General features: G+C 38.2%; 1 protein-coding gene across 1 annotated transcript in view; it reads right to left on the bottom strand.

The window, feature by feature from the left end:
• LanA (laminin subunit alpha) overlaps window positions 1–26,904 on the bottom strand; it is a 389,558-nt gene that overhangs the window by 99,893 nt on the left and 262,761 nt on the right. Inside the window, exons 39-41 of the mRNA XM_067152600.2 lie at window positions 19,893–20,026; window positions 16,040–16,195; window positions 4,353–4,540 (exon numbers count right to left, since the gene is read on the bottom strand). Coding sequence (XP_067008701.2) covers window positions 4,353–4,540; window positions 16,040–16,195; window positions 19,893–20,026 — 478 coding nt within the window. The remainder of the gene's footprint in view (window positions 1–4,352; window positions 4,541–16,039; window positions 16,196–19,892; window positions 20,027–26,904) is intronic.

Raw genomic sequence — 26,904 nt, 5'->3', positions numbered from 1 at the left:
CCTGTCTCATAAGTGGCCAGATGTATCATTTCTGTATAAGGTTGATCAATCTATTTACTCCTGGGTGAGAAAAGTTGTGAAGAGACTCAAAAATCTTCCAATGAAATCTTATAGGGATGTAGGGACTGGGTTTGTCAGTGTAACTGTCAGATTAGCTCAAGGTCATTTGGAAAGGTAAAGGTTTGGAATTTCAATGCACAAGAGTTTGACTGTTGCAACTGTTTCAGTTTTTTATCAATTGCCTGAACATTGGCAATTTCTTCCTAGGTACAGCATGAGAGAATACAGATGGAGCAGGTCTAAGAAGGAGCATCAGTTGATGCATTCTTTGTTCCTTCTAAGATCTTACATCAGTTGTGAACTGCCTAACGAATGTGACATAGCCGTCAATGTGTAGCTTTGCTGGGTCATTGCTTGAACATTAATATCAAAGGTTTATGGTCAATGTAGGCAGTGAAGTCTCTTCCTTCTAACATGTATTGGAAATGTTTCATGGTAGAACACATTACAAGCAGTTCTCAATGAAACACTGAATAGTTATTTTGTGTGTCACTGAACATTTTTTGGGAAAAAATGCAAGGTGTTCCATATGGTCTTCTCTAATCTGATGGAGTGCAGCACTTACAGAGGTGTCTGCTATAACATTTGCAAGGCAGATCTTTAATTCATGAACTGAAGTTTGTCTGTGATATTCTTCTTTTGTGCTCCATGAGTGAGATCAAAGAGATTTACCTTGCACTGTCGCTGCATAAGGTATCATTTGATGGTAAAAGTTGACTAGACCAAGGAAACGCTAAAAATAGTGAACTGCCTCAAGGAAAGGATAGTCCATGATTGCTTGCACTCTAACGGGCAATGGATGTATACTCATTCAGATATGAAGTATCTGAGAAAAGGTACTTCTGTTAGCCCAAAAAAGAATTAACTGATGTTGATGTTAAACTGACTGAGGCATTCAAAGAGCATATAAAGATATTCATTGTGTTCATCTTCATTAGTCAAAGTCATCAATATATTGTGAATGTATTAATATACAAAGTCAAAAACACATAGTACTGAATTAATATTTTGTACTGTCTTGTACTGCATGTTGTAAGCTAAGTGAGAGGCATAAAAATTCAAAGAATACAAAAGAGGTTATCACAGATGTCTTTGGAATGTCATCAGGGTATACTGGTATGTGGTGATATGCATATACGAGGTTTAGTTATGAAAATATTCTTTTGCCATCCAGTTAGTAATTAAAATCTTGTATGTTAAGTACTGGGTATGGATCAGGTTTGGTAATATTGTTCATCGCCCTGTGATCACCACGTGGATGTCAAGATCGATTTTTCTTTGGTACTAGATAATGAGGGTTGGCATACAGTCAACAAATCCCCTTGTCAACAATTTGCTGAAATTCTGATGTGAGAGCCATGAGTTTTTGAGGTAGTAGCTGTCTTGGTTTTGCTGCAACTGGGTTTCCAAGTGTGACAGTAGTGTACATTACATTCCTGGGAAGAGAAGAAAATGGTATATTTTATCCAAAGAGACTTGAAAATTCCTCTACGATGTTCAACATATTTCTGATTAGGAAAGATGGTTTGGACTGATTCAATCCAAACATTTTTTTTCCAAAGTACCTATCGATAAGAGTTAGGTCATACAGTCTATGATACACAGTAGAAGTCCGCTATAGTGAGTACGGCATATAACGAGAACCCCGTTATAGCGACGACTTTTTTCTGTCCCTTCAAAATTCCTATATTAAACTGTGTATCGCCCTTCGGTTACAGCGAGGACCCTATCACTGGCGCGTCCGTTATTACAAGCGATTAAGCGTGCGCGCGTTTTCCGTTACCGATATTTATGCACCACAGCGATGATATTGCATACGATCGATTACCTTCGGCATCGTTTCCTCGCTATGTGCACTAGCAATTTCTCTCGTCGATGTCGCGATGTCGGAGTCGATTAGTAATACCGGTCGACAGCTGTTCTGTAAAGAAAACTCGAGATATGGCAGAGTGCTGAATTGATTTCAGAGGTTAGTTTATTTTGTCGCGTCTGGTTAAATTACGGAAAGGCTATTATGAAAATTTATAGCGAGAAAGTTATAATTTCTCTACTGGCGCTTGAAGTGTGTGTTCATCATACGTATAGTACGATTAAGTTAGGATACGTGACGCTGTTTGAATAAGAAAACTGAAACGTTTGCAATAAAATGCGATCGATCATCTTCGGTACGGTATAGTTTTTTCACTTTGTGCATTTGCGAGCTCTCTCATTGACATTCAAAGGCGATGTTGGAGTTGATTAGTAATACCCATTGACTGCTGTTCTCTAAAGAAAACTCGAAATGAAAGAGGATAACATGTTTTCGTAATAAATGCGTAAATTACAAGATATTAGAATCATTCCGTATTGACGGTTTTCACTTTACAATGGCGAAAAATTAGAGTATATTCCAGAATATATGATGTATTGAATAGGAGGATACTCTCATTTTTCGCCATTGTAAAATGCGTAAATAACGTGGCCAATAGCAGTTAACTCGTTAAAAATAAAGACTGAAGTAAACGATATCTTAATTTTAATGTTATATACGGAAATTAAGTAAGAATGTGATACACCTCAAGATATGGCAGAGTACATCACTGATTTCAGAGGATATTTCATATCTTCTCCCATTTAGTTACGGCTATTTACATGTAAATTTTTCGCGAGGAGGTTATTTCTCTACATGCATTTCAAATATGTTTTTATGATAGGCTACATATACGGTTATGTTAAGTGACGCTGTTTGAAGAAGAAAGCTGAGGTGTTTGCCACATAAATCTCTGGAGTGATACCGTATTTTTCCGAATCCAAGACTTTTTTTCTCAGAATCTCATGCAAAAACTGAAGGGTTGTTGCATTCGCGGCCTAACAGTAAGTTAATGGATACCACTAGCAACTACCGCGGTAACCATGCTGCTTCTTATCACACGCGCAGAACTCATTGACAATAAACGACCACCTCTTTACTACACATCGCTAGCCACGACAACCGGTTGTGCAGTGCCTGTGTGTTTCTCAAATCTGCAGAATGCCATTAAAACATGCGACCCTTCGAATTCTTAGAAAAGCCATGGCTACTCAGTGGCAGAGTCATAACGCGTCTATTGTACTTGACGCTTAGTAAAATTAAGGTTTATACACAGCAGGAATATTTTCGTGATAATTAGGCGTATTGTAAAGATACGTGGAAAAGGTATTGCCGGCAAATTTTCAACAGGTTCTAGTCGATATTATGATGCCAATTTTAAGTTAATGTTTATTAAACACTCGGAAATGTAGAATAATTGTGCCGCAAGAAAATACGGCATAGGTCTAACTAAAGCCAATATTTGACGTTAGCGTGAAGACAAAGAGCTAAAAAAAATGCGTACTGCACAAAAAATGCATTCGGTGGTCCGCAGCAAGGACGCTTTAAAGAAGTCGAAGGTGAAATTGTGAGGTATGTGCACGAAAAACGCAAGGGCGGAATGGCCATACCGTGGCGCAATAAACTCGTTCGTTGACTTTCAACATTCGCGATTAGGCCTATACATCGCTAGCCGCTGAATTTGGCCGAACCCGACAAGCGAGACGTGCATGTAGCGGTAACCAGTTATATCTGACGCTGCGTAAAAGTAACAGTTTTATAGATAGCAAGAATAATATCTTGATGGATCGTTGTATTGTAGAGACGCATGGAATAGGTATTGCCGGAAAATTTCAACGAGTTCTCTTCAGTATGATGATGCCAATGTTAAGTTAATGGCCCTTAAACCCGCGGAAATAAAGAATAATTGTGCAGCCGCAAAAAAAAAAAAAAAAAAACGGCGTGACGAAAGTCAATGTTCGGCATTTAAAAATAGTCTAAAATGCGTAGGCGTACTGTACAACAAGGCATTCATGTGATTTTACACACTTCTTTTTGAGCCTGATTTAAATTTTTTGAAGGGAAAAGTGGGGTTCATCTTGGATTCGGAGAAATATGCTACTATATTTTTTTCAGAAATAAATTAAACATACACTTTCACCTAGTATCGGATTACGAAAAATAACAAACACGTAAGCCGTAGTGTGGATATCATCTGCGGCAACAAAGTTTTGAACAAACTGATTGCCGTTTCATACCGATTTTAATGTGCATGAAGGGTTTTCCGACTTTTATACAAAAATCGGATATAACGACAATCCGTTATAGCGAGTGAATTTTTCGCTGTTGTGAATTCTCACTATAACGGACTTCTACTGTATCTATTTTTGAGATTGGATAAGGCACATGGTTTTATTTGGTTTCAATAGGCAGGTAAATTGATTGAATTAAGATAAACACTCACTCATTGATCTCCTTGTCCACACGATCACTGTATTCATTCATACTCTGCACCTGCTCCACGCTCTCCTTGGCTTCAGCCAGCTGAGGTTCCAATTTCTGCTGGGCCCGGTACAGAGCAGTCTGTGCCTCATTCAGCAGCTCTGAGGAACGTACTTCTGATTGTCCAGTGCGGTCTCCTAGACCTTCAGACTAGAACAAGAACAATATGTTAATAAAACATTATCAACTGTATTTTAATCTCTCTCTCTCTCCATTGTTCTAGAACTCATTCAGTCTGCCTGCCTATGGGATTGAATTAAACATCTCCTTACTCTATATCAGCAAATACTCTCTTGAGACTAAGTGAAAACACAGTTACTGACTTTAGAGAGAACATTTCCTAGTGCTGAGAGTTACCTGAAAATATATTATAAAATAGATAGACAGAAATGAATTTATCTTTTGTGTGGCGGTTTGAACAGTCATCAAGAGCTTTGTGTTTTAAATATTATTGTAGTATAATTTTTTATATATGCGATTTAGGGAAGCCTCAAGTTAAGACTTTAAAGACATTGAAATTTTCTTTACTTATCAAAATTTGGAAACGTGGAGAAAAAGACATTATGAACTGGTAATCATAAAGAAGTTTCAATCTATAAAGATGTGACCAATATTGAAATTTGCCATGTGCAGAGATCAGTAAAGCCACAGGAATCCTTGTCAGGCAGTGTTATGCAAAGAAATTTATGTTTTAAGAATTTATGTGAATTAGAAAATATTAATTTGAATAAGGTTTTTAGGACTCTCGACAACGACATTACTGAAGAATATATTGAAAGTTTTTTAAAAAAAATATTGTAACTGATGGGTATGAGAAGATTTATGTTCAAAGAGATTTGAGTATTTAAAATTTTCTGTAGTTGTGGTTGTCATCGGTCTGTTGTAAATGGCATCTAAAATTGATAACCAACTTTTGTGTCAGTTTGTACTGCCATATGGAGGTTTCGATAACGAAACTGCTATGTTTTGTAATCGAACTCTCTAGAACTTGTCCATTTGTTGTAGGGCATTTTAACTGGCCGGAATAATGGCCTTTTTCATTGGTGAATGCGGCGATCTGGAATGTTTTTATTGGCTACTTGTGATCACACGATTTCCAGTTTCGGGCTCCTCATGAGACCTTGTCCGTCCCGCTTTTGAGACTCCTGCCTCTCAAGGTAAACGCTATGTTATTGTTTTTCACTTCAGTTAAATTTATTCTTGTGTTTCGCCTTCTCTTGTTTTATGTAACTTTTTGTGGTAATGTAATTTGTTTTGGCGTAACGGAGTTTTCCTCTAGACTTCCACATTCACCAATTTTAATTTTTGAATGACCGGGCCTCGATGGATGGTCACAGCAACATTTGTAATTTTCTAGGCAACACTTCTTTGGTTCTAAATTTGTAACCTAATCCACTATCAGAAGAGCTGCAGCATTCAATTGTTGGTTAGTATGTATTTATATTCTGTATTAAGTTTAATTTTTTATTGTTAGCTGGCCGCATTTTATATTTCATGGATTTTTAGGTTTTAATATATTTGAGCTTAAGGGTGGTCACCATCAAATGAGATACGCTCTCATAGCCTCATTAGGGTTCCTTCCACATTCCACAATCCTTCCATAGTTGTCATTGTTAGACCTGTAAGTTGATAGTTGCTGCAACGCAAACTTGGTGTTAAACATGATTTTTATAAATTTCATATTTTTCTATCTTCACTATTTCATTGTGTTATTATTATTATTATTATTATTATTATTATTATTATTATTATTATTATTATTATTATTATTATTATTATTATTATTATTATCGAACACAAAACGGAGATAGTTCTTCTGATGAGGAAAAGGATCGAAACTCTTGTACCAATGACTGTTGGAGAGTTAGTGATAGAAACATCTGCGAGCACAAAATATCTAGGAGTGACACTTGACTCCAAGCTCACATTCTGGACTCATATTCAGAGAGTGACAGACAAGGCAGTAAAATACATGACTGCACTTAGCAGACTAATGGGAAATATTAAAGGTCCGAAATCCAGTAAACGGCGTCTTCTCATGTCGACGGTTCAGTCAGTGCTTCTATATGGTTCTGAAATCTGGGCTGAATCCTTGAGATTTGCTTGGTATCGGAGAAGGATAGCTGCCGTACAATGGAGAGCGGCTTTACGTATTGCATGTGCATACCGCACTGTTTCCGAACCGGCAATCCTCACGGTGGCAGCAATAGCCCCATTGGAGCGGCATGAAATCTGGTGTACCAAAGGAGAGCTGGGAAAGAAATGTGCAAAGAAGCGCGCCTTCAGTCAACTGATGAGGCGATGGCAACTCAGATGGGAAAGTGACCCTCGAGGCAAATGGACCAAGCGACTGATACCACGCTTGGATATCTGGGTTGAAAGGGCCCATGGTGAAGTAAATTACTACCTCACGCAGCTTCTAACAGGACATGGATATTTCCGGAAATTCCTGCATAAAGTGGGCAGAGCGAGTGACGCAGCATGCATATACTACGATGATATTGACGACGTATATCATACCTTTTTTGTATGCGGCCATTGGACAATTCAGAGAAGATGTGTGGAAACTGAACTAGGAGAATTGACAACAGATAATGTTATTTCGGTGATGCTGCGAAACCAGGAATCCTGGGATCGTGTGGCAGTACATGTGGAGGACATCCTTCATCAGAAGAAGAAGAAGGATTTGGAAGCATACGAACATTCGTAAAGGAGAAATGAAGAAAGAAGATGTCTGAAAGACAAAGCACGATATCACCCTGAAGTAATGCGAGAGCGGTTCCGGGGTGATGACTCACATCGTGGGAAAAGGGTGTGTGGTTTTTAGTGGGTAAGAATCCCACACACTTGTGGAGTGCGGACCCTTCACAAAAAAATATTATTATTATTATTATTATTATTATTATTATTATTATTATGACGACCTGAAGTGCTGTTACAATTTACTTCCTCACAGAGTTGGAATATTGTTAGAAAGAAAGAAAGAAAGAAAGAAAGAAAGAAGGAAATAAATACCAATCAACATGTAGTTATGATTGTTAAGGTGTCAAATCTTTATGATCTGACATCAGGATTACCTGGTTCAAAATCACTTTGTGGAAAAAATGTCACCATCAAACTATTAGCCAGCAGGGTAGAAGATGTGGTGGTATACAATTCCTAATCACTAAATGACGTGCCAAAACCTTGGGCTCAATTTCAAACCTCTCTATAATGATTAAACGTAAGAAACTTCATCTTATTTTCCGTATTGAACTGAGATCACAATAATTTAAAGTCTATCAAGTTCCACCTTTTCAATACTAATACAATGTTGTTGGATGATATTTACAACATTATTTATTATTACAGTACATGTTTCGGTGCTCTATTAAGTCACCATCATCAGCTGATTTAGAAAATGTGAAAAAACTTGGCGATATAAATATTAAATATTAAACAAAATATTGTCATAATTAATTCATACATATACATATTTACAACAGAATATTTATTGATTAAATCCTAAACATCTATTATGTTATATTAAATTTCCCTAATATGTAACAAAAAAATTCTTGTAAGTCATAATTCTAAAAAAAAATTTTTTTAATTTAAATTTTTTTTAAACCAGATGAATTTTTTTTAGAATTATGACTTACAAGAATTTTCTTGTTATATATTAGGGAAATTTAATATAACATAATAGATGTTTAGGATTTAATCAATAAATATCCTGTTGTAAATATGTATATGTATGAATTAATTATGACAATATTTTGTTTAATATTTAATATTTATATCGCCAAGTTTTTTCACATTTTCTAAATCAGCTGATGATGGTGACTTAATAGAGCACCGAAACATGTACTGTAATAATAAATAATGTTGTAAATATCATCCAACAACATTGTATTAGTATTGAAAAGGTGGAACTTGATAGACTTTAAATTATTGTGCTCTCTATAATGCTCACATGGAGTGAGGGCAAAGGACATTGTTGAGGATGATTTATCTGTTAGACAGGACATTAAGCTTTGAGCAGATCTCTTGTTACTAATCAAGAAGAGTAGGCTATAAACAGACACCAGGTTTCACCCTCTCCCTGTCTCATTATTGACACAACATATAACATGCAGTCATCACGCTGGACACAGAAACACATACACTCGTGTAACAATCTTCGTCTTTATGGCAAGGAGTAATTAACTCACTGATCAAAGATGGTGTGCACAAATAAATGAAGATGGTAAACCACCCTTCATCATAGCCAATAGATCGGATCCAAGTGCCTGGGCATTAGAAAACACATGAACACAAATGTGTCTCTTACTCTAACACTCCGTAAGGGTGTAGTGGCATCATGTAGCTAGCTATTGACAAACTGTCTCCACGAATCTCTGTGCAGGACAGAGAAACACAAATAATCTACCTATTAATAGATATTTTGTTACCTCATAGATGTACACTATTGTTAGGACTGAATACATTATAAGATAAACACAAATAAATAGACAAACAAAGTTAATAATCAATAAAGCAATGAAAAAGTTCAACTAAAAAGATGTTCTGTTCATCAATTGCTCATAATCTGCAATAACAAAAATATGCCTTGCAACATTAGTTTTACTGCCCTCAAGAAGACACCAACAATGCAGAGTCACAAAAAAAAGATCAATGTCTTTGCAGGCAAGATCTAGTGTTTTCAGTGTGCTGTTCTTCAGGTACAGGTTAAAGCAGTTTTGTTACTTTCAATGACCTGTCTCAGTCTTGGTCTTGACAATATGAAAGTGACTGAGGTATGAGCGATGCTAGTAATGCCATTCCTTACGCAGCCAGTCCCTGCTATGAATGGTGTGAAAATGTTGCTTATAGGGTCAGTTGATGCATGCATTTCAGTGGACTTGGCAAACATATATAATAGCAACTTCTGGCTCGGTGAGGAAAGCAACGGGAAACTACCTCACTCCTCATTTCACTAGTATGCCTCTTTAGTGATGCCTAGGCCATGTATGACAGCTGATGGTGGAGCTGTTGAGGATCCAACCAGCCTTAGGGCTGAGGACTGAACATACACACAATGAATGAGCCATTCACAGGGAAATGTTTCGCAGCTACGACCATGTTTGCCTGTGGAGTGTTCAAGCTAGTTAACAGTCTTTTGTAGTTTTGTTGTTAATGAAACAAATTTCTTTGCTAGAAGCAGCTCAATACCCAAGCCATCTTGAACTATGCTATGTCACTCTCCAGCACTTGTCAAGACTATGCAGACCACACTGTTCTTTTAAGTTTGATAATTCTCAGATTCAATTTTAATCCAATTTTGTTGTAGCTCATTGCATAATATCTATGTACTTTCACCCCTCAAATTTTAAGAAACAAGGGGAAAATTATGAGAGTTAATACAGTATTCACAGGCAAGTGAATTCAGCTCAGAGGGGTTTTACGTGAATGATAAAAGAATACTGATGTGTAAATTTAGTAATCTTCATAAAATGATAGTGGCATACTTAAAAATACAAGTAAGTAAAAAAAATACATGTGGTGGCTAATGGGAATTTATAAGAATAAGGGTCAGAAAATACGAAAATCAGTGTCTACTCTGTGGAGAAGAAATGGAAGAAGCGCATCTATTAAGAGTTTGTAGTGCAATATCTGGGAAGCGAATATAAAACAAAAATAGAATGAGAGAGAGAATTCTATGCAATTGCTAAAATATTAAATAAAGAGCAGATTACACCAGGAAGAATAGCAACATATTTTTCATTTTGAAAAGTATGTGGAAAAAGGAAATTAAAAACATCAAAACAAATACAAACGAGAGTAATGAAGGCTAAGGATAAGATGGATAAGAGGCCTATGTATCCTAGAATGAATATAATTATTAGTAGGTAAAAAATAATGTCAGATGTAGAAATATATAAATTGTTGTATTGTTGTGTTATTATATTCTATTCATAATTCATCCATTAAGTAAGGCATGTTGTTAATGATAGGATACTCCAAAAAGACTTGCAACATAAAAGTAAGCACTAAATAAGCTAAGCTAAGATACATGCTGTCCTAGACAACATAGCACTGTTAACGTCTAGGACAGGGGCTCTCAAACGCCCAAAATTTCACACGTGCAAACTGAAGGGCAGAGTTCCTGTGCGCAGTGCATCGGTCCCACTCGGCTTGGACCAACGCTTCGTCTCTGGGCTACTCGGCTAAGCTCGGCTCAACTCTGTTCGGATTTGGAGCGCTACGGAGCAAGTGAGAAAGAGGGAGACAGGCGTGGGGAAAGAGAGAGACAGCGCTATTGCTCCAAATCGAGGAGTGGGGGTCTGCACTCCGGTCAACCAAGCAAAGTCATCTTTTGCACCGTGCACGGTGCATGCACCCTGAGAGGCCCTGGTCTAGGACAAAATAAATTATGTTTAGTGTAGTAATGGTCAAATAATTATAAAAGGAAAATGTAATGCATGTATCAAACTTTAATGAATTGCAATAAAAGAGTGCTCTCTCCCTAGTATCAGGAGATCTAGAACTAGGGGATGGGAGTACTTTTTTTGTATTACCGTTGTTGTTGTTGTCGTCATCATCATCATGTAAAATTAAATGCTTGCAACCTTGTTTCATAATGATTAAAATCCAGTTTGGTTTGTTAACTATAAAAATACAGTGTTTATTAGCACATGTCCAACCAGTGCTACTATTTTCAGGTATGTTGTAACCTAATTTAAAGAAATAATTTGGTACTAGATGAGGGAAATGGACATTGATTATGAATTTGTTATAGACAATGGAATTTAATTTCCAGAAACTGGTTCTAACAAAGAAATATGATTTATGCTGATACAGACAGGTTTTAATTACGGTATTTAATTGTAGCAAAAATTGTGTGACAAAAGCCCACAGTTCAAAAGATGGGACAAGGCAATGAAACACATCATTAGTGATAATCACAAGCACGGCAAACAGAAGGGATCATTGAAGTTGCAGTTATCCATGGGAGAATCACACAGGTGAAGGATGCAAAAGAAGATTAAAATGAACTCATTATTGACACAACTAAGGCGTTCTTGAGTGCTGGGATTAGTGCTGAGAAGTTACACAACCCCAAGATGTGAGAATGGTTGTCCAAGTACATGAAAATGTAGCGGAGACTTGCCGTCCTCTGATCCCATCTGAGAACATTACATTCCTATTGTTGAGGACAAAAAGCAACAAGAGCTGAAGATGAGCATTCAAGATTTAAAAAAACCTTTGTTCTTTATGAAGAAACTACAGATAAGTCAGGGAGCTGCTTTTTAATGCGTTGTTACACCTTTTGAAAGAGAGGAACAGTTAGAATGTGTATTAGCTGACAGTGTGGTGCTCAATAAAGCCATAGGTTCCATGTGCTCACATAGTGTTGTGGTTGCCCTGAACAAATACAACATTTAATCTGACAATGTTCAGGCCATGGTTACTGATTCTGCTCTTTATATGGGGGCTTGATTGTGACTGCCTTGGTCATGTGCAATGCTGGCCTCACAAAGTTAATCTTGTAGGTCGTAACTGGCAGAGCAATCTTGATTAACTTAACTCGGCAGTTGCAAAAATCAAGGCAGCTTTCCTCAACACTAGACGAAGGAAATACATGTATCTTGAATTTCTACATGAGGGATACAACAACACAGGGAAGACCAAATTGCTTCCAGTACCTGTGCAGATGAGGTGGAATACTTGGTTTGAGTCTGCACTCTACATTTATTGTTGACTGTATGGATAAAATGAGTGAAGATAACAATGGTGTTACATTTTTTAATAATATGAATAGCAGTGAGCTACTTATCACAAGAACTCAAGCTCAGTTTGTCGCAAACAACTTTAACCAGACTATGGAATTAATTACCTTTTTAGAAGATAATAACTACCTTACAGCTCATACTCTGTTAGAGTATTGCAGAATATGCTGGATTTGCTGACTAGGGAAGTGTGTTCCCCACCAGAGCTTAATGCTCACCTCAATGAAATGTCAGCAATTCACAGAGGCAGAGCTGCAAACACTCTAAAGATAACAGTGTGGCAGAGTTTGTCAAAACTAAGACACTTGATGGCAAACGATCCTTAAAAGGCTGTTTCTGAAGCCCATAAAAACCTGTTCACCCCAAAAAATTTATGCAGCAAGGTCCTAACTAAGGATGGTATAGAGAAAATAACTGAGAAAATTGTCACGTGCAGCTCCAGTTAGTCCATATACATTCTTTGTCTGTCTTCCAGAAAATGGCAAAGGAAGAAATGTCTGAGTTGGATACCTCCCCATTGAACAATTGCAGTCTTTTGTGCTCCCTTAAAGAGGACTATCCCCAACTGAACAAAGACTGCTCTACAAGCTGTGTTGTACCCTACATCAAATGTGGATATTTAGTGCTCTATCTCACATTATGGTGTGGTGGTGGGCGACTAATGTACAGATGTTGATTCCCATATAGAACCTGAAATATTTGTCCCAAGTGAGTAAATTTATAATACCAATATAGTTGGTCCATTATTGGACATTATAAATTTTCTAACGCATTCCTGGTTGCCAGTGTTTTGCCCCAATGTGCTAAGTTGGGCTCATCGGTTGGTAAATAGCACACCTACCAAGACGCATGGCTGGTGCCGACCGAGGACAAATATTTCAGGTTCCCTATGGGAATCGACATCTATATCATCTGATGGCCAGGCAGGCACCAATTTTTGAAAATGAGACAAAGTCTCTCACAGTGCATTGGCACTGCCGGTGGCTCTAAGTAGCCTACACAGTCGCCTCCTTGAAGGGGTGGCCACGGCTCTACCGTGGCTCTACCATGGCTCTATGCCTCTGCATTCGGGAGACGGGACTGGGCTGCACCTCACGGCTGGCCCCAACCGTTGGCTGTCCTGAGAATGGTTTTCCGTGGTTTTCCATTCTCCTGCACTAAAGCGAATACCAGGAAAGTTCCTAGTACAGGCCACGGCCGCCAACCCCCTCACCTTCTCCGAGCATCTCCTTCACCGTAACAAATCTCCTGGCCCGAAAGACGGCGTTACCGTCTAAGAGGCTCGCCTCCCCCTTCAGGGGAGGAATGAAAACATTTTAGCAGTAGTGGGCCTCCTCAGTATGCACCAGCCATGTGTCTTGGTAGGTGTGCTATTTACCAACTGATGAGCCCAACTTAGCACACTGGGGCAAAGTGCTGGCAAACAGGAATGAGTTAGCTGGAAATTTGATAATGTCCAATAATGGACCAACTATATTGGTATTATTATTGTAAGGTACAGCTCAAACCATAGAATGCAGAAATTCTTATAATGGTTTCATTTTCCTAACAAGTAATTACTCTCCACTTTATATCTAGTTGATTTGTTGAGTGTATTTTCAATTAAAGAATCTAATACAGAGTATTCCTATTTATAGCTTTTGATTCTCTCTTTACACCCAGCTTGCAATTTAAAATATTCTAAGCAATATGGCTACAACTAAATTGTATAAGACAATGATTGATAACAAATAAGACCTGTATTCATGTAAATTTCTATGTAAATATGTGTCAGTAAAGCATTAAAAGTTCAGTAAGTAAATATTCATTATTTTCATATGCAGTAGGTATGCAATTGGTTAACATGTAATAACACCACTAAGTTTCCTATAACACGGAAAGCACAAAAATTAACCTTTACTGGTTGACATTATGTTTTTCTCGAGGAGGTCAAATGTTGGGCATAACCTGACATGTGATTTACGATCATCTTACGGCAATTATATGTTTCTTTGCGTAATATCGATGGTTGTGTTAACTTCTCGAAGGAGTTAATAAAATATCCCAATATATATCGAAACAGTACTATCAAATTCTAGCAAGAAACAACCAAGTGTTTCTGTTTATGTTCTGCATACTCATTGAGCATCACGGCGTCTACCAGTAATATAGATAACAAACGTAAACGTATCTTTTTTGAGCGATTCAGACATTACTGATGCACTTGAGAATTCTGACAACGATATTACGCTTTCCTTACATATTTCTGAAGAAATTAAGAGAAAATTGTTGGAAAAACTATTGGCCAAGGAAAGATCTGTGCGATGATCTGCAAAGTGAGGTCGTCCATCGGCACGTGTCACGTATGAAAGGCTGAATGAGAAACCACATTTTATTTATTCCAATGAGATAAGCAACACAAGGGACTGCGCAGTGTGTTCAAATAGGAAATAAAGGGCGGTCAACGGGAAACTGTGTACTTTATGGCAACTTGTGGAAAGAAACCTGGTTTGGATCCAAGCGTTTGTTTCGTACTGTACCACATGGGAGTCGATTATAGGACTAAGGACTAAAGGTGTAGGTGTGAAACAAATCAGCACTGTATATAAAGATATATATCCCTATATTAAAAAATTACCTAAAGCATTTGTGTGAAACCTGTAAAACGTGCCCCTTTTAAATACGACTGCTAAAGGTTAACACATTGGAGACACCGCTCGTAGACGGCTGCTGATGGAGCTTGGAGAATCTACGGGCATGATTTCACTGTAGCTAAAAAATTGTATTTGCCATTTCAGCGAGCTGTGACTACAATAAGATACTGCTGAATGCTTCTATAAGCATAAAATGTACTAGTTATGAGCATAAGTCGAGAGCTCTTCTTTCAAGGCATTGATAACACAGTCACGTTCCTACATAACCTAAGGCTGTGTCATCGTTGACTCTCAGCTGTAAAATGGGCGGGAAAGTACGTACGGTACATGCGGTCAGGAAGAGTGTGTGTTCGAGAGGCAGGCTTGTTTGCGTAATTCTTGTGAATATTTAGCATGTCTAATTCAAGTGTACGAAATTTCGACAACGAATCCATAATGGATGTTCTTATGGAAGACACGATTTCTGAAAATGAGGATGAGGATAACAATTACACACTAAGTAAACATGATGATTCTGGCGCTTTAGGTTAGTAAATGTAGAAAATGAACTCATTTCAAATTGGTGTGAAGTGTAACGTGAAGTGGGTTCTGTAATATTATTTTATACCGCTTCCTAAATATGTGGGTGTTCCCGTGTACCTGCAGCAACTCGATGCAACACCGTTGTCAAACAAAGAACAGTGGGAATGCAAATTCCTTGTTGTAAACCAGAATACCAGTGTCAATTGACTAATTAGGTTAGAATCTGCATTAGTGTGTTTCAGTAGATGTGCCCACAAAGTCAAATTTCGAAATATTAACCGAACTGGCATCCATAGCTGCGTCATATTTTTTTTCGTTTGTAAAACATATTATTTTCACAAATTTATATTTTAAAATTGCTGCACTATTATGATAATTAAAACTCATTTTTGTGTAGAAGAAAGTGTGATCTTTCTATGCATTCCAAAACTTGTTACAATCATGGCTTACCCTAGCATTGAAAAATTTTCACAAACCATTAAGAATCCCACGATTTCTGGAGGATAGCACATTCAAATATGGCTGTCTCCAATGTGTTAAATCAGTTTCACCAATCTCTATGTATCATACACGACACTCCATGCTGGTGAGTTATGAATATAGTGTTATCAGCTTTAAATAAAAGACATCAAAACTTACGGCATTATAATGTCATTTTCCTGCCATATTCTTTCTCCTCACCAAAAGCAGTGAATGGAGGCTGGACTGCTAATTCCGACAATACTTGTAGGAGACGTCCTTACCTTAGCTGTAGCATTCTCCGCAGGACTCTGAGCTTCATTGGCAGCCACTAGGGCCTCGTTGATGGCATCTGCAATATTCTTGTATGCATTAGCTGCTCCTACAGCATGCTCTGATGTGTACCGTGACTCAGCCAGGAGCTCATCCAACTCATCAGCCTGGAAAAGAAACCAAAATATATCTTATAAACAGAAGAGTGCAGTTAGCTGGAGGGTTTTACCAGGGTGTAAGAGGACTGGCATGGAGTAAGGAAGTGCCAATATGATTCAAGGAAATCATTTACGAGAACTACTTTCTACCAATCTTGACGTACAGAGCTGAAGCTTGAGTAACAACCAATGAGTTAGCTGGAAAATTTATAATGTCCAGTAACGGACCATTTATATTGGTATTATAAATTTACTCATTCGGGACAAATATTTCAGATTCCCTATGGGAATCAACATCTACATCAACCAAAGCAGACGAAAGGAAAATCCAGGCAAGCAAAATGAAATTTCTATGAAGTATGCTGGCCAAGACAGGAAAGGACCAAATAAGAAATAAGGTAATACAGTCAAACCTCTATTACTCAAATTTTCAGTTTCTCGAAGTAACTTAAATTTTCCATCTGTTTGTCCTATTCTTCACGTGTATTTGTTTCTCTTTTACTCGAAATTCAGTTACACAAATTTCTTGATTTCTCAAAGCAAACATTTCCTCCCTTGAAGCAAAACAATTATCTGTAACTCAACTTTTGTGCAATATTAACTGTGCAATACAGCATTTGTGGTTTGTGAGGAACATTTAACAAGTAAAGAAAGATTTACAGTGATGCTGGGAGCTGATATGATGGGAACCAAAAAACTAAAACTTTTAGTGATCAGAAAATTGGCGAAGCCTTGCTGTTTCTCGGGTGTGCATTAATTACTGGTCACGTACGAAAGCGACCCCCGAAGTCGCTGATGACAAGTTCCATTTAAGAATCTCGGCTGCGCGGTACTGACGAGACATTTCGACGTGAAGGGAGGAAAGGTTAACCGTAAAAACAGAAGAAACTAACGGATTTTTTTTCTAAAGGTGTTAAGGGAGGTATGTTTCTTGTTTCACTACTGTATGTACTGTATCCTGTGTTCTAAAAGTTACAATAATAAGTGTTATAAAGAAAGTGATGGCATAAAATAGAGTTTGTTTGTATATTTTTAAGTACTGTTAAAAGTAATGTATTCAGTATAAACCTGTAGATACATATGATTCAATTATGTGCTATACATGCTCAAAAACAATATTCTCTACACCTTGAAATTTCAATAACTCAAAATAAAATTTAGCTCCCAAGGTGATTCGAGATATCGAGGTTCCACTGTACAAGGAACACTTAAGTGTACGTCAGGCTGCGTGGTTCATATGGTTGAGGCGCTGACCCTCTGACCCCAACTTGGATCCTGGATCAGTCCAGTGGTATTTGAAGGTATTTTCTGTTTTTAATTAATTTTTATCTTTTTGAGGCATTTTCTACTTTTATTGATCTTGCATTAGTTTCAACAGACTGAAACACTTCAAAGTTGTAACGATAGCCTTTTATTATTCTAGTTCATAAGACAGTGTTGCTCTTTCCTGTCCTTTTTGCCAATTTTCTGGGGGTCAGCCAAAATGTGGACTGACCAGATGCCCTTCCTGATGCCAAACTTACATGGAGGGAAGTGGAGGTTTGTAGTGAGAAGTGTTGTATATAAATAAAAATAAATAAAAATAAACACATACTCACAGCTCCCAACCTCAGCCAAGGAGGTGGGCCCAGTTCCAAAGACACATTTTGCATAAACTCATAAATTCATCACTAGTTAGGATATGCAAGACCAACAGTCTGATACCACATACTGTTATGAGCTCAAACGGCAGTCAGTCCTGTCTTAGCCCCCTTTGATATTTCCTGGAAGGAACTAGTGAGTCAACTCCCCCTCTATTGTTCTTCCCCTGTGGGTTGGGGTGGTAGAATAACACTTACGGTAGCCCCTGCCTGTAGTAAGAGGCAACTAAAAGGGACCTCAGGGGCTCTGAACTCAGGAGCAGGATTGGCAACCACAGGGCCCTTAGCTGGGACCTGGTATTGCTTCCACTTACTTGTGACAGGCTCCTTACTTTATATCTATCCTATCTGACCCTCCTTGTTTGACTTGTGTTCTTTCCCAACCCCGATGGTATTACATAGGGAGTCTTTCATTTCCACGCCCTTCATGGCCTTTGTTTTTCCTTGGCTAATACCTTTCGATCCCTTCCAGTTTTTCCCTCTGATTAATGTTAACATAGGATGGTTGCCCAGTTGTACTTCTTCTTAAAACATGATCATCACTACCACCTTTATTGTTCTCTTTGTCTTGTTTCCATGTGCACTTTCTGGAACATAAAACAGGAATGTTTTTGTCTCTAGCCGACCCCCAAATATTCTAATTCTCCACCATCAGCATATAAGAAGAAGGCTAGCTGCAAATAAGGAGTTGTTGTGTCGGAGTGTCGAGTGAGTGGTTAGACTGGGGCGGCAGTGCTGGCTGTTGTCAGTGTCTCACCAGATTCTGAGTATCGTTGTGCTGAATATGGAGTACTGTGTGTATTACCAAGAGCTGTACACCATTGTGGAGTCAGTGTTTGGAACAGCAGGTGTGAGTAGAATTGGCTTTTGTTAGTGGCTTTACGTCGCACCAACACAGATAGGTCTTATGGCGAGAATGGGATAGGGAAGACCTAGGAGTTGGAAGGCAGCGGACGTGGCCTTAATTAAGGTACAGCCCTAGCATTTGCCTGGTGTGAAAATGGGAAACTACGGAAAACCATTTTCAGGGCTGCCGACAGTGGGGTTCGAACCCACTATCTCCCGGATGCAAGCTCACAGCCGCGCGCCCCTAACCACATGGCCAACTCGCACAGTGAATAGAATTGGAGCCGTGTTAATTGTCATCCAAGTGAAGAGTATCATAGTGGTCGTTAGCACTGTTGAGTTGTTGCTGTTATGTCACCACTGTATTTAGCCATCAGTTTTGAGTAGTTCACTGTTTGGAGCAACCACATGAATTGTGTTGAACGTGAGAGTGGTGCACTTTCTCTAGAGATGAACCAAAGAAAAGTAATCGTGTAATGTGATAGTCAGCAGCCGTGTGTTCATACCTGACTGTGTGCAGCTGTTGTGTGTGAAGTGGCTGAGCTTGCAAGGGAAAGTGAAAGGATTATAGTCTATTCAGATAAAGATTGCACAACTGGGGCCTGCTGCGAGAGACTTATAAATAGGCAGCAATTAGTGGAATATTAGCAACGTGGAATGTTAATGACCTTAGAAAGTTAGGAGTTAAACGTTGGAGAAGAAAAGCTGAGGACCGAGATGAATGGAGGCAGGTGATAAAGGAGGCCAAGGACCTACAAGGACTGTAGCGCCGACCAGTAAGTAAGTAAGTAAGTAAGCAATTAGTGGAGTCAGGTCATTCATGGTCAAATAGATTGTGTGTCTACTTACTGGGTCATCCTAGAATTAAATCAGACCAAGAAAACAGGTAGTGTCATATTTGTAACAATATGTTTGATATCCTTGATTTTGCCTTTGATGATTGTCTACATAATTATGCAAACTATGAAAATTTACTAAAGAGGAGCCTTGCAACAGAACTTCAATTCATAGTAGATATTTTGTTCATCTTATTTTAATTAGTGAAGTAACCAATTCTCTATTGTTCTAATGTTTAAAATGTGGTTTTTGTCATCCATGTATTCATTTTGTTTTTATGTTTTATTTAAATACATTTTTCATGAAGTACTTGTAAAATGTGTCTTGTTCATGTTACCTGTAATTGGAGTCTTACTCTGTATAAATGAATAAGTAATACTAACCCTGACACTGAGGTCTTCTGCATGCCTCTGAGCTTGCTGCACTGGCTCCTTCACCTGATCGAGCTCATCCTGTGTAGTTTCTATGGCTTGGCGAAGTCTCTCCTGTTCTTCTCTGTCTTCATGTCTGGCAACATCTGAAAATTAAAATCACTGTAATGTTCATTTCTATTGACTGCAGTAGATCACAGAGCTCTTTGCAACAGGGACCCAAGGAAAGGGATTTTCTTATTTACTGGTAAGATTATGTTTTTTGTGATAAAATGTACTTATAAAGATCATAGTCATCTTTGTTGTTCATTATAACATTTAAAAAGACTCATTTTCTTGAAATTCTATTTGTATCATTCCCAACGTTACTGGCTTGTGCAGTGGGAGTCACCAAGCAGATTGAGCTGAGCTCAAAGTGACAAATAAACCAAAATTTGTTCAGCTTTGACAATTTTTTTCAGTTTGTGACTGGTAATCAATTGTTATGTTGCATTAATGTATCCAGTTTTGGTCACCATTCCAGTGATGGCAGATGGCATGGAAAGGAGAGCATCCGTGTCACTTCAATTAAATAAAGGAGATAGGAGAAGTTATGATATAAACTTCAAAATGCACGTTTTACGCGAGGAAAAATGTACTAAAATTATAATAGGTTGAGAAAAAGTCTGTAATTCCGAGTAGAAGTAGGTGGGAAAAGAAATTGTTAAGAATGCTGGCATGTCCAGAAAAGCATTCAGAGGACCAAAGTCAGGAAAAACAAATTTAAGAGGCTTGTTACTGAATTTGTGCAGGGGAAACAAAACCAAGTTTATCCGATAATTCAAGCAGTTGGAAGTAGCATGTGAGTTAAAAATTCCAGTTACTGAATTTAAAGTAAGCCTGTGGGGCTGCAAACAAGTGATGGGGTGGTCAGCACTATGTTTACAACTTTGCACCACTACTGAGCAATGCTTCCCTGCAGATTACACCGACTGTTGAGCTTGTGGCTCCAATGACCAATCTGATATAAGAATAGTAGGAACTTCAAACAATCACCAGCTGTGTGTCGCCACAATTTTATTGCTTTTGTGCTATCACCTTCATTTTATCACAGCTACGTGCACTTGTTCTCACATCAATTTATCAGAACAGCGCACTGAAACATCTTCAATAACACATCTGACCACAGACTGCACAATTAACCCTGACAGTAACACGTCCATAAATATCGCTTTAGTTACACCACACGTTTTGAAGACGTGTCACTCAAAGCCTATTATTTACAGTTACATTAAAGTTACCAGATAGAATGAACAAGGAATAGATGTGGTGGAGGGGATAACTCTCCCCTCCTTAAGAGGAATAGATGGCATTCATTCGCACAACACGTCAGAAAAACGTATGGTGTTACTGTCAGGGTTAATGGATATGACTGTGTTATTCTAATGAGGATGACAGCCAACAAACTTGGAGACTGCAGCCAAGAGAGATTAAATGCAGAAATAGAACAACATATTGCCATGTTGAAAGTTTGTTCTATATTCAAGCGCTTTTATTATCATTACTGTTTAATTCTGAAGTTAATTGCTTAAGGACAATTACAGCTCCAGACTCTCGAAAAATACTGGAGCTGTCATATTATTACAGATAAACTTGTTGTCTATCAGCATTACTTAATATTTATTGAAATAAAACTTTCCTTATTAGATTTACTTTAATACTAAGGCTTATTAAATTAACTTAGTTACAGAAGAGCTTGGATATGTTGTAAATACATTCATTGTAGTAGTGTATTCAATATTTCTTGGAATACCTTCCAAAAGTTGAGGGTCGTCTTACAAGTGAGGATGTCTTATATTCACTGGCAGACTACATTATGCACTACATAAATTATAGAACAGAATGGAATAGAATATAATGATCATGCTTAGGTTTCAACTTATATTTTTTCTTTTTATTTAACTATCTAATTTTATGGTACGTTATTTTTACATTTCTCATTTCCTTAAGATACTGGGTATTCTGGTTTTTCCCTGTCATCATTCATTCCATCCCTGACTGGCTGTAGTTTTTCATTTTTCATTTCTTTAACACAAATATATAAATATAATTTCATTGAACCAAAAATGACTAAATGAAGTGTTGAGATCTAAAATATTTGGCTCTCTTAAAATAACAAACTTTTTACATGGAAAGCTATAAAATATTTATAACAGTTCAAGGAGTCAAAGAGTTTGTGACCTACAGGCAGCACTATTGCATCATATGCTGTGAGCAGCTTTGTCTCTGTTAACAGACAACACTGCTGGAAAAAGTGTGCATTGTTGGACTGTAGTAAATTTTATTTGTTGTGTAGTAGAAATAAATGCTTAAATCACTTGACAAGACAAACCTTTATCATAGACTGTCATGTAGTCTTCTGTCAAGATTGCCAGAAACTAGTGAGTATTTTGAACTCTATTCCCAGGTACAACTCAACTTAAAATACTTTGTTCTGAATATCTACAGGATTCTGTGTATTAAAGCAAATGTTTGAGAGTTGAATGGCCTTTTCCCTCTTATGAGAATAAATAAGGTCTTTCAACTCTCAGTACTGAAAGATATAATAGAATTTCGTGTGGCTGTTTCTAGCCGAGTGCAGCCCTTGTAAGGCAGACCCTCCGACGAGGGTGGGCGGCATCTGCCATGTGTAGGTAACTGCGTGTTATTGTCGTGGAGGATAGTGTTACGTGTGGTGTGTGAGTTGCAGAGATGTTGTGAACAGCACAAACACCCAGCCCCGGACCACTGGAATTAACCAATGAAGGTTAAAATCCCCGACTTGTCCGGGAATCGAATCTGGGACCCTCTGAACCGAAGGCCAGTACACTGACCATTCAGCCAATGAGTCGGACAGTATTGTAAGATGATAATGTGGTAATGAAGGCTGAGAGTGAGCAGGACTGGCAGATGATAATACTAGTGGAGCAGCGACAATGCAGGTAGGCTACCAGCGAGGAAAAAATAGTGCCGGAAAATTGCTGAGGTACATGATACGGAAGCCCTAGGAAAAGCTTGAACTTGATTAATAAAGAAGAATGCACCCAGAGTGATCTGGAAGTGGGGAAGTATGAGAATTTTCTGTGGGCCTAGATAAAGAGGAAATTCAGTGAGACTGAGTCAGTCTGGAGTCGGTCTTAAGTGCACAAAACACCAGTGAATGATATGGCCACAAATTCGCAATGAGCTTCACAGTGATGTGGGAGTAGGTCAGACCAACATGAAGAGTTCAATATGCACACATGCATGTGTCTGGGTGTGTGTGTAAAGAAAAATGGTGTCAAGTAGTAAACTAAAAATGAGTGAACTCTGCCTCTCCTGTGTAGTATTACATATTGAGATAATCTACCACAATACAGCATACAACCTGTGATAAATAAATAATGGATTTCATTATTTGTACTTGCATGCAGGAACACAGCTTGTTGTCCTTCAAAATAATCACCTCCCATGGTTATGCACGTCTTACAATGCAAGTAGAGGTCTCGCATTCTTTCGGTGAAGGCAGTCTGTGGGATGCGGTTAAGTTCAGCATTCACATTGTATTGAATGTCGGCAATGTCTCAAAACTGTTGTCCTTTTAAGTGTTTCTTCAAGCGAAGGAAAAGGAAATAATCATCAGGGGCCAAATCTGGTGAATAAGGGGGTGATGGAGCACAACAGCCCCCTTACATGCTAGGAACTGCTGCACGGTTTATGGTGGTATAGATATGAGCATTACCGTGGAACAGCCACCAGGATCCATTTGCGGTATACTGAAGCTATACATGTCTGACCCTTTTCAGGAGGTGATCCAAGATGTTCACATAGGTGGTTGCGTACTGTTTATGAATGATCCCTTCAGCTTCAAAAAAGGTAATGAGCATTCTTGATGTGCAACTTCTCGCACCTAACCTTTTTGGATTTCAGTGACCTTGGGCCATGCTACTTCATGCTTTGCCTCTTCGATTCTTAGCCTTACATCAGGCACCACGACTCATCGCCTGTAATGATGCATTCAAGAAAGGTGAAGTCTCCACACAACTCCATCTTGTATTCTTTCTGATCATGAGGCACTGACTGTAAACACATTTTATGCTTACCTAATTCGTTGGTTACAATTGCATTAGCACGCTTCTGGCCTCTGCCAACATCCGACCCATCCATCAATGATCTTCGGTCAAGAGTTAGTGAATGTTCTCAATGTTTTCATCGGTGCACCATATTATGGACCTGCCTGGCCGTTCCACATTTTTCATACTCTCACGACCATCACGGAAGCACTTGAACCATTTATACACACACTTTTTTGATAAAGCACTGTTTCCATACATGTGGCGCAGCATGTTGTGACATTCCCTTGGTATTTTCCCAAGTTTGAAGCAGAATTTCATGTCTGTTCGTTGTCCCATTTCACCCTTAGCAGCATCATAGCACTATACTGTACTTCCACAATGCGTACACACAAACAGCACATCTGGTCAACTACATGGCTTTGCAAACGATTACTGACTGACCTAGGACCAGTAGTAACAACTACACCACATGCCAGCAATTCATTCACCATATTTATTGATCACAGTCTGTAGCTGTTTACTGCAATTGCAATGGAAAAAGCCAATTAAATATTTTCTAATGTATTTTTTTAATGTTTGGTTTACAGGAACAAAATTAAATCTCATAAAATAAGAAAAACAAACATTTGAATTACATAAGTTTCAACATCCTACTAACACCGATACTAACCAACACACTAAGATGATACTAAACAATACTGAGATGCAGAAGGGGGACTGTAAAGGTATAAATTCAGGTAAAGTCCCTGGTAAGACCTTAATTCCCCGATTAGAGTACTGTTCCAATGTATGGGATGTACATCACTATTACTTGATACCAGACTAGAAAAGATGCAAAGGAAAGCAACATGATTTGTTCTGGATGATTTCTGACAAGGGAGTAGTGTTACAAAAATATTGCAAACTTCAGGCTGGGAAGACCTGGGAGTAAGGAGATGAGCTCCTCGACTAACCGGTATTTGATAAACATGTTGATTCCCATAGGGAATATATTATTATATTAAGTGGTATGTTTTGAACCGTCAAAGTAGAAATGACATGGAATGAAATTAGTAAACGAATAAGTATAAGTGGGCTTTTAAAGGGAGAAAAGATCATAATATGAAGATAAAGTTGGAATAATTTATTAAGGGAAATCTTCAATAAATGTCAAGTTCTTTGAAACCATTTGAGGAGAGACTAGATAAACAGTTGATAGGAAATCTGCCACCTGGGTGAAAGCCCTAAATGCAGATCAATGTTGATTAATTAATTAGCTTGATTTTGCCAACAGTTCGAATCAATTTACAAGTTGCTTTACGCCATACCGACACAGATAGGTCTTATGGCGACGATGGGACAGGAAAAGGCTAGGAGTGAGAAGAAAGCGGCCGTGGCCTGAATTAAGGTACAGCCCCAGCATTTGCCTGGTGTGAAAATGAGAAACCACGGAAAACCATCTTCAGCGCTGCCGACAGTGGGATTTGAACCTACTATCTCCCGAATACTAGATACTGGCCACACTTAAGCGACTGCAGCTATCGAGCTCGGTAACAGTTCGAATCAAACATATCAACTACCAATATAAGCATACTGTTGCGCAACACTCTTCACTTTCCTTCACAGAGGACACCAACCAGTTGATGAAGAGTACATCATTCGACGGGTCATGCAACAATGACTAATATTTAGGACATCTGGCTATTTTGAAAATAATAAATAATCATTCCAAATTACAATTTTAGTGGTACTCCTCCATTCAAAGCATATTACATGCATATTTGAGTCAACCACTGCTTTAAAACTTGCAAAATATGTTGGCCGATGTAAAATAAGACTGCTTTATCATACAATATAGACAGGAAATGTGTTTAACCTCTTGTTTGATAAAATTTGTTGCAGACTGGCCATGTTGTAAGACCCTTCACTTTGCAGTAGAATTGGCATTAATGAGGAGAAAGCCTGTCTATTCAAAGACAGCAATGAATGAAAATTTGGAGATTGTCCTTGTTCTTTTGTTTTTTCAAGTTTGCCCTTGTCTTGTCTTTCTATTGCTACCTCTTTTCACTTTTTGTTCCTTTCCATTATTTACAGTGACCCACTTGGATCCTTTTCTCCTTATGTGTATTTCCTATATCCCTAATCTATTACCACCTGTAATCACCTTTATCTGTTTGTCTTTCACCTTTCCAGATTAATCCGACTTAGCCTATCCTTCCCTCAAGAAAAATGAAGATCTGTCAAGATGGCCCTTCAGTGAGTGTTGAAGCTTGTCCTGATGAATCTGGAGGCCAGAAACAAGCTCGTCAGGGGATGAGAAGAAAAGGATATAGAAGAACTCGGATGAAGGTGGTGGTGTATGAAGATGTGGAGACTGTCCACATTATTTTTATGTTTTAATATTTAATCTCTTTCTCTTGCTCCCTCTTCCTACACTAACATCATTGTGTTTATCCTGTTTTGTGTTCCTTTTCATGTTCCTATCTTTCTATACATAACTAACTAAATGGCAGTGGCACCAATCAAACTTAATCATTTGTTCAAGATGACATACATGTGATTTAAGACTAGATGATACAAGTAGAAAAACTGGAATTGATAAGGAGAGGTCCTCTCTATCTAGTTGACAGTGAGAGAAGAAGTCTAGTTTGTCCTTGGCCTTTTGTGTTTTCATGTTTTGTCTAGTATCTGATCCAAAATCAGGGATACAAGCCAATGCAAACATCTATAGCGATATTATCAATCAGATCAACAATGGCTGAACAATGTGGTGGGCAGTTACAAGAGTTCAATGTAATAAGGAGGTCCCAATTTATCTGAAAGGCAAATTTATAGAGCGGTTGTCCGTTCAGCCAATATATACGGCTGAGAGTGTTGGTCTACAAAGAAAATAGATGGACAGAAACTCCATGTAGCTGAAATGAGGATGTTAAAATAGGCCCATGGAATGACCATATTTGATGAAACTCAAA

The sequence above is a fragment of the Anabrus simplex genome, chromosome 8 (assembly GCF_040414725.1).
Source record: "Anabrus simplex isolate iqAnaSimp1 chromosome 8, ASM4041472v1, whole genome shotgun sequence".
In the NCBI taxonomy this organism is placed as follows: domain Eukaryota; kingdom Metazoa; phylum Arthropoda; class Insecta; order Orthoptera; family Tettigoniidae; genus Anabrus; species Anabrus simplex.
Note: the sequence above shows the minus strand (reverse complement) of the source record. Positions and strands in the feature narration are given on the sequence as shown.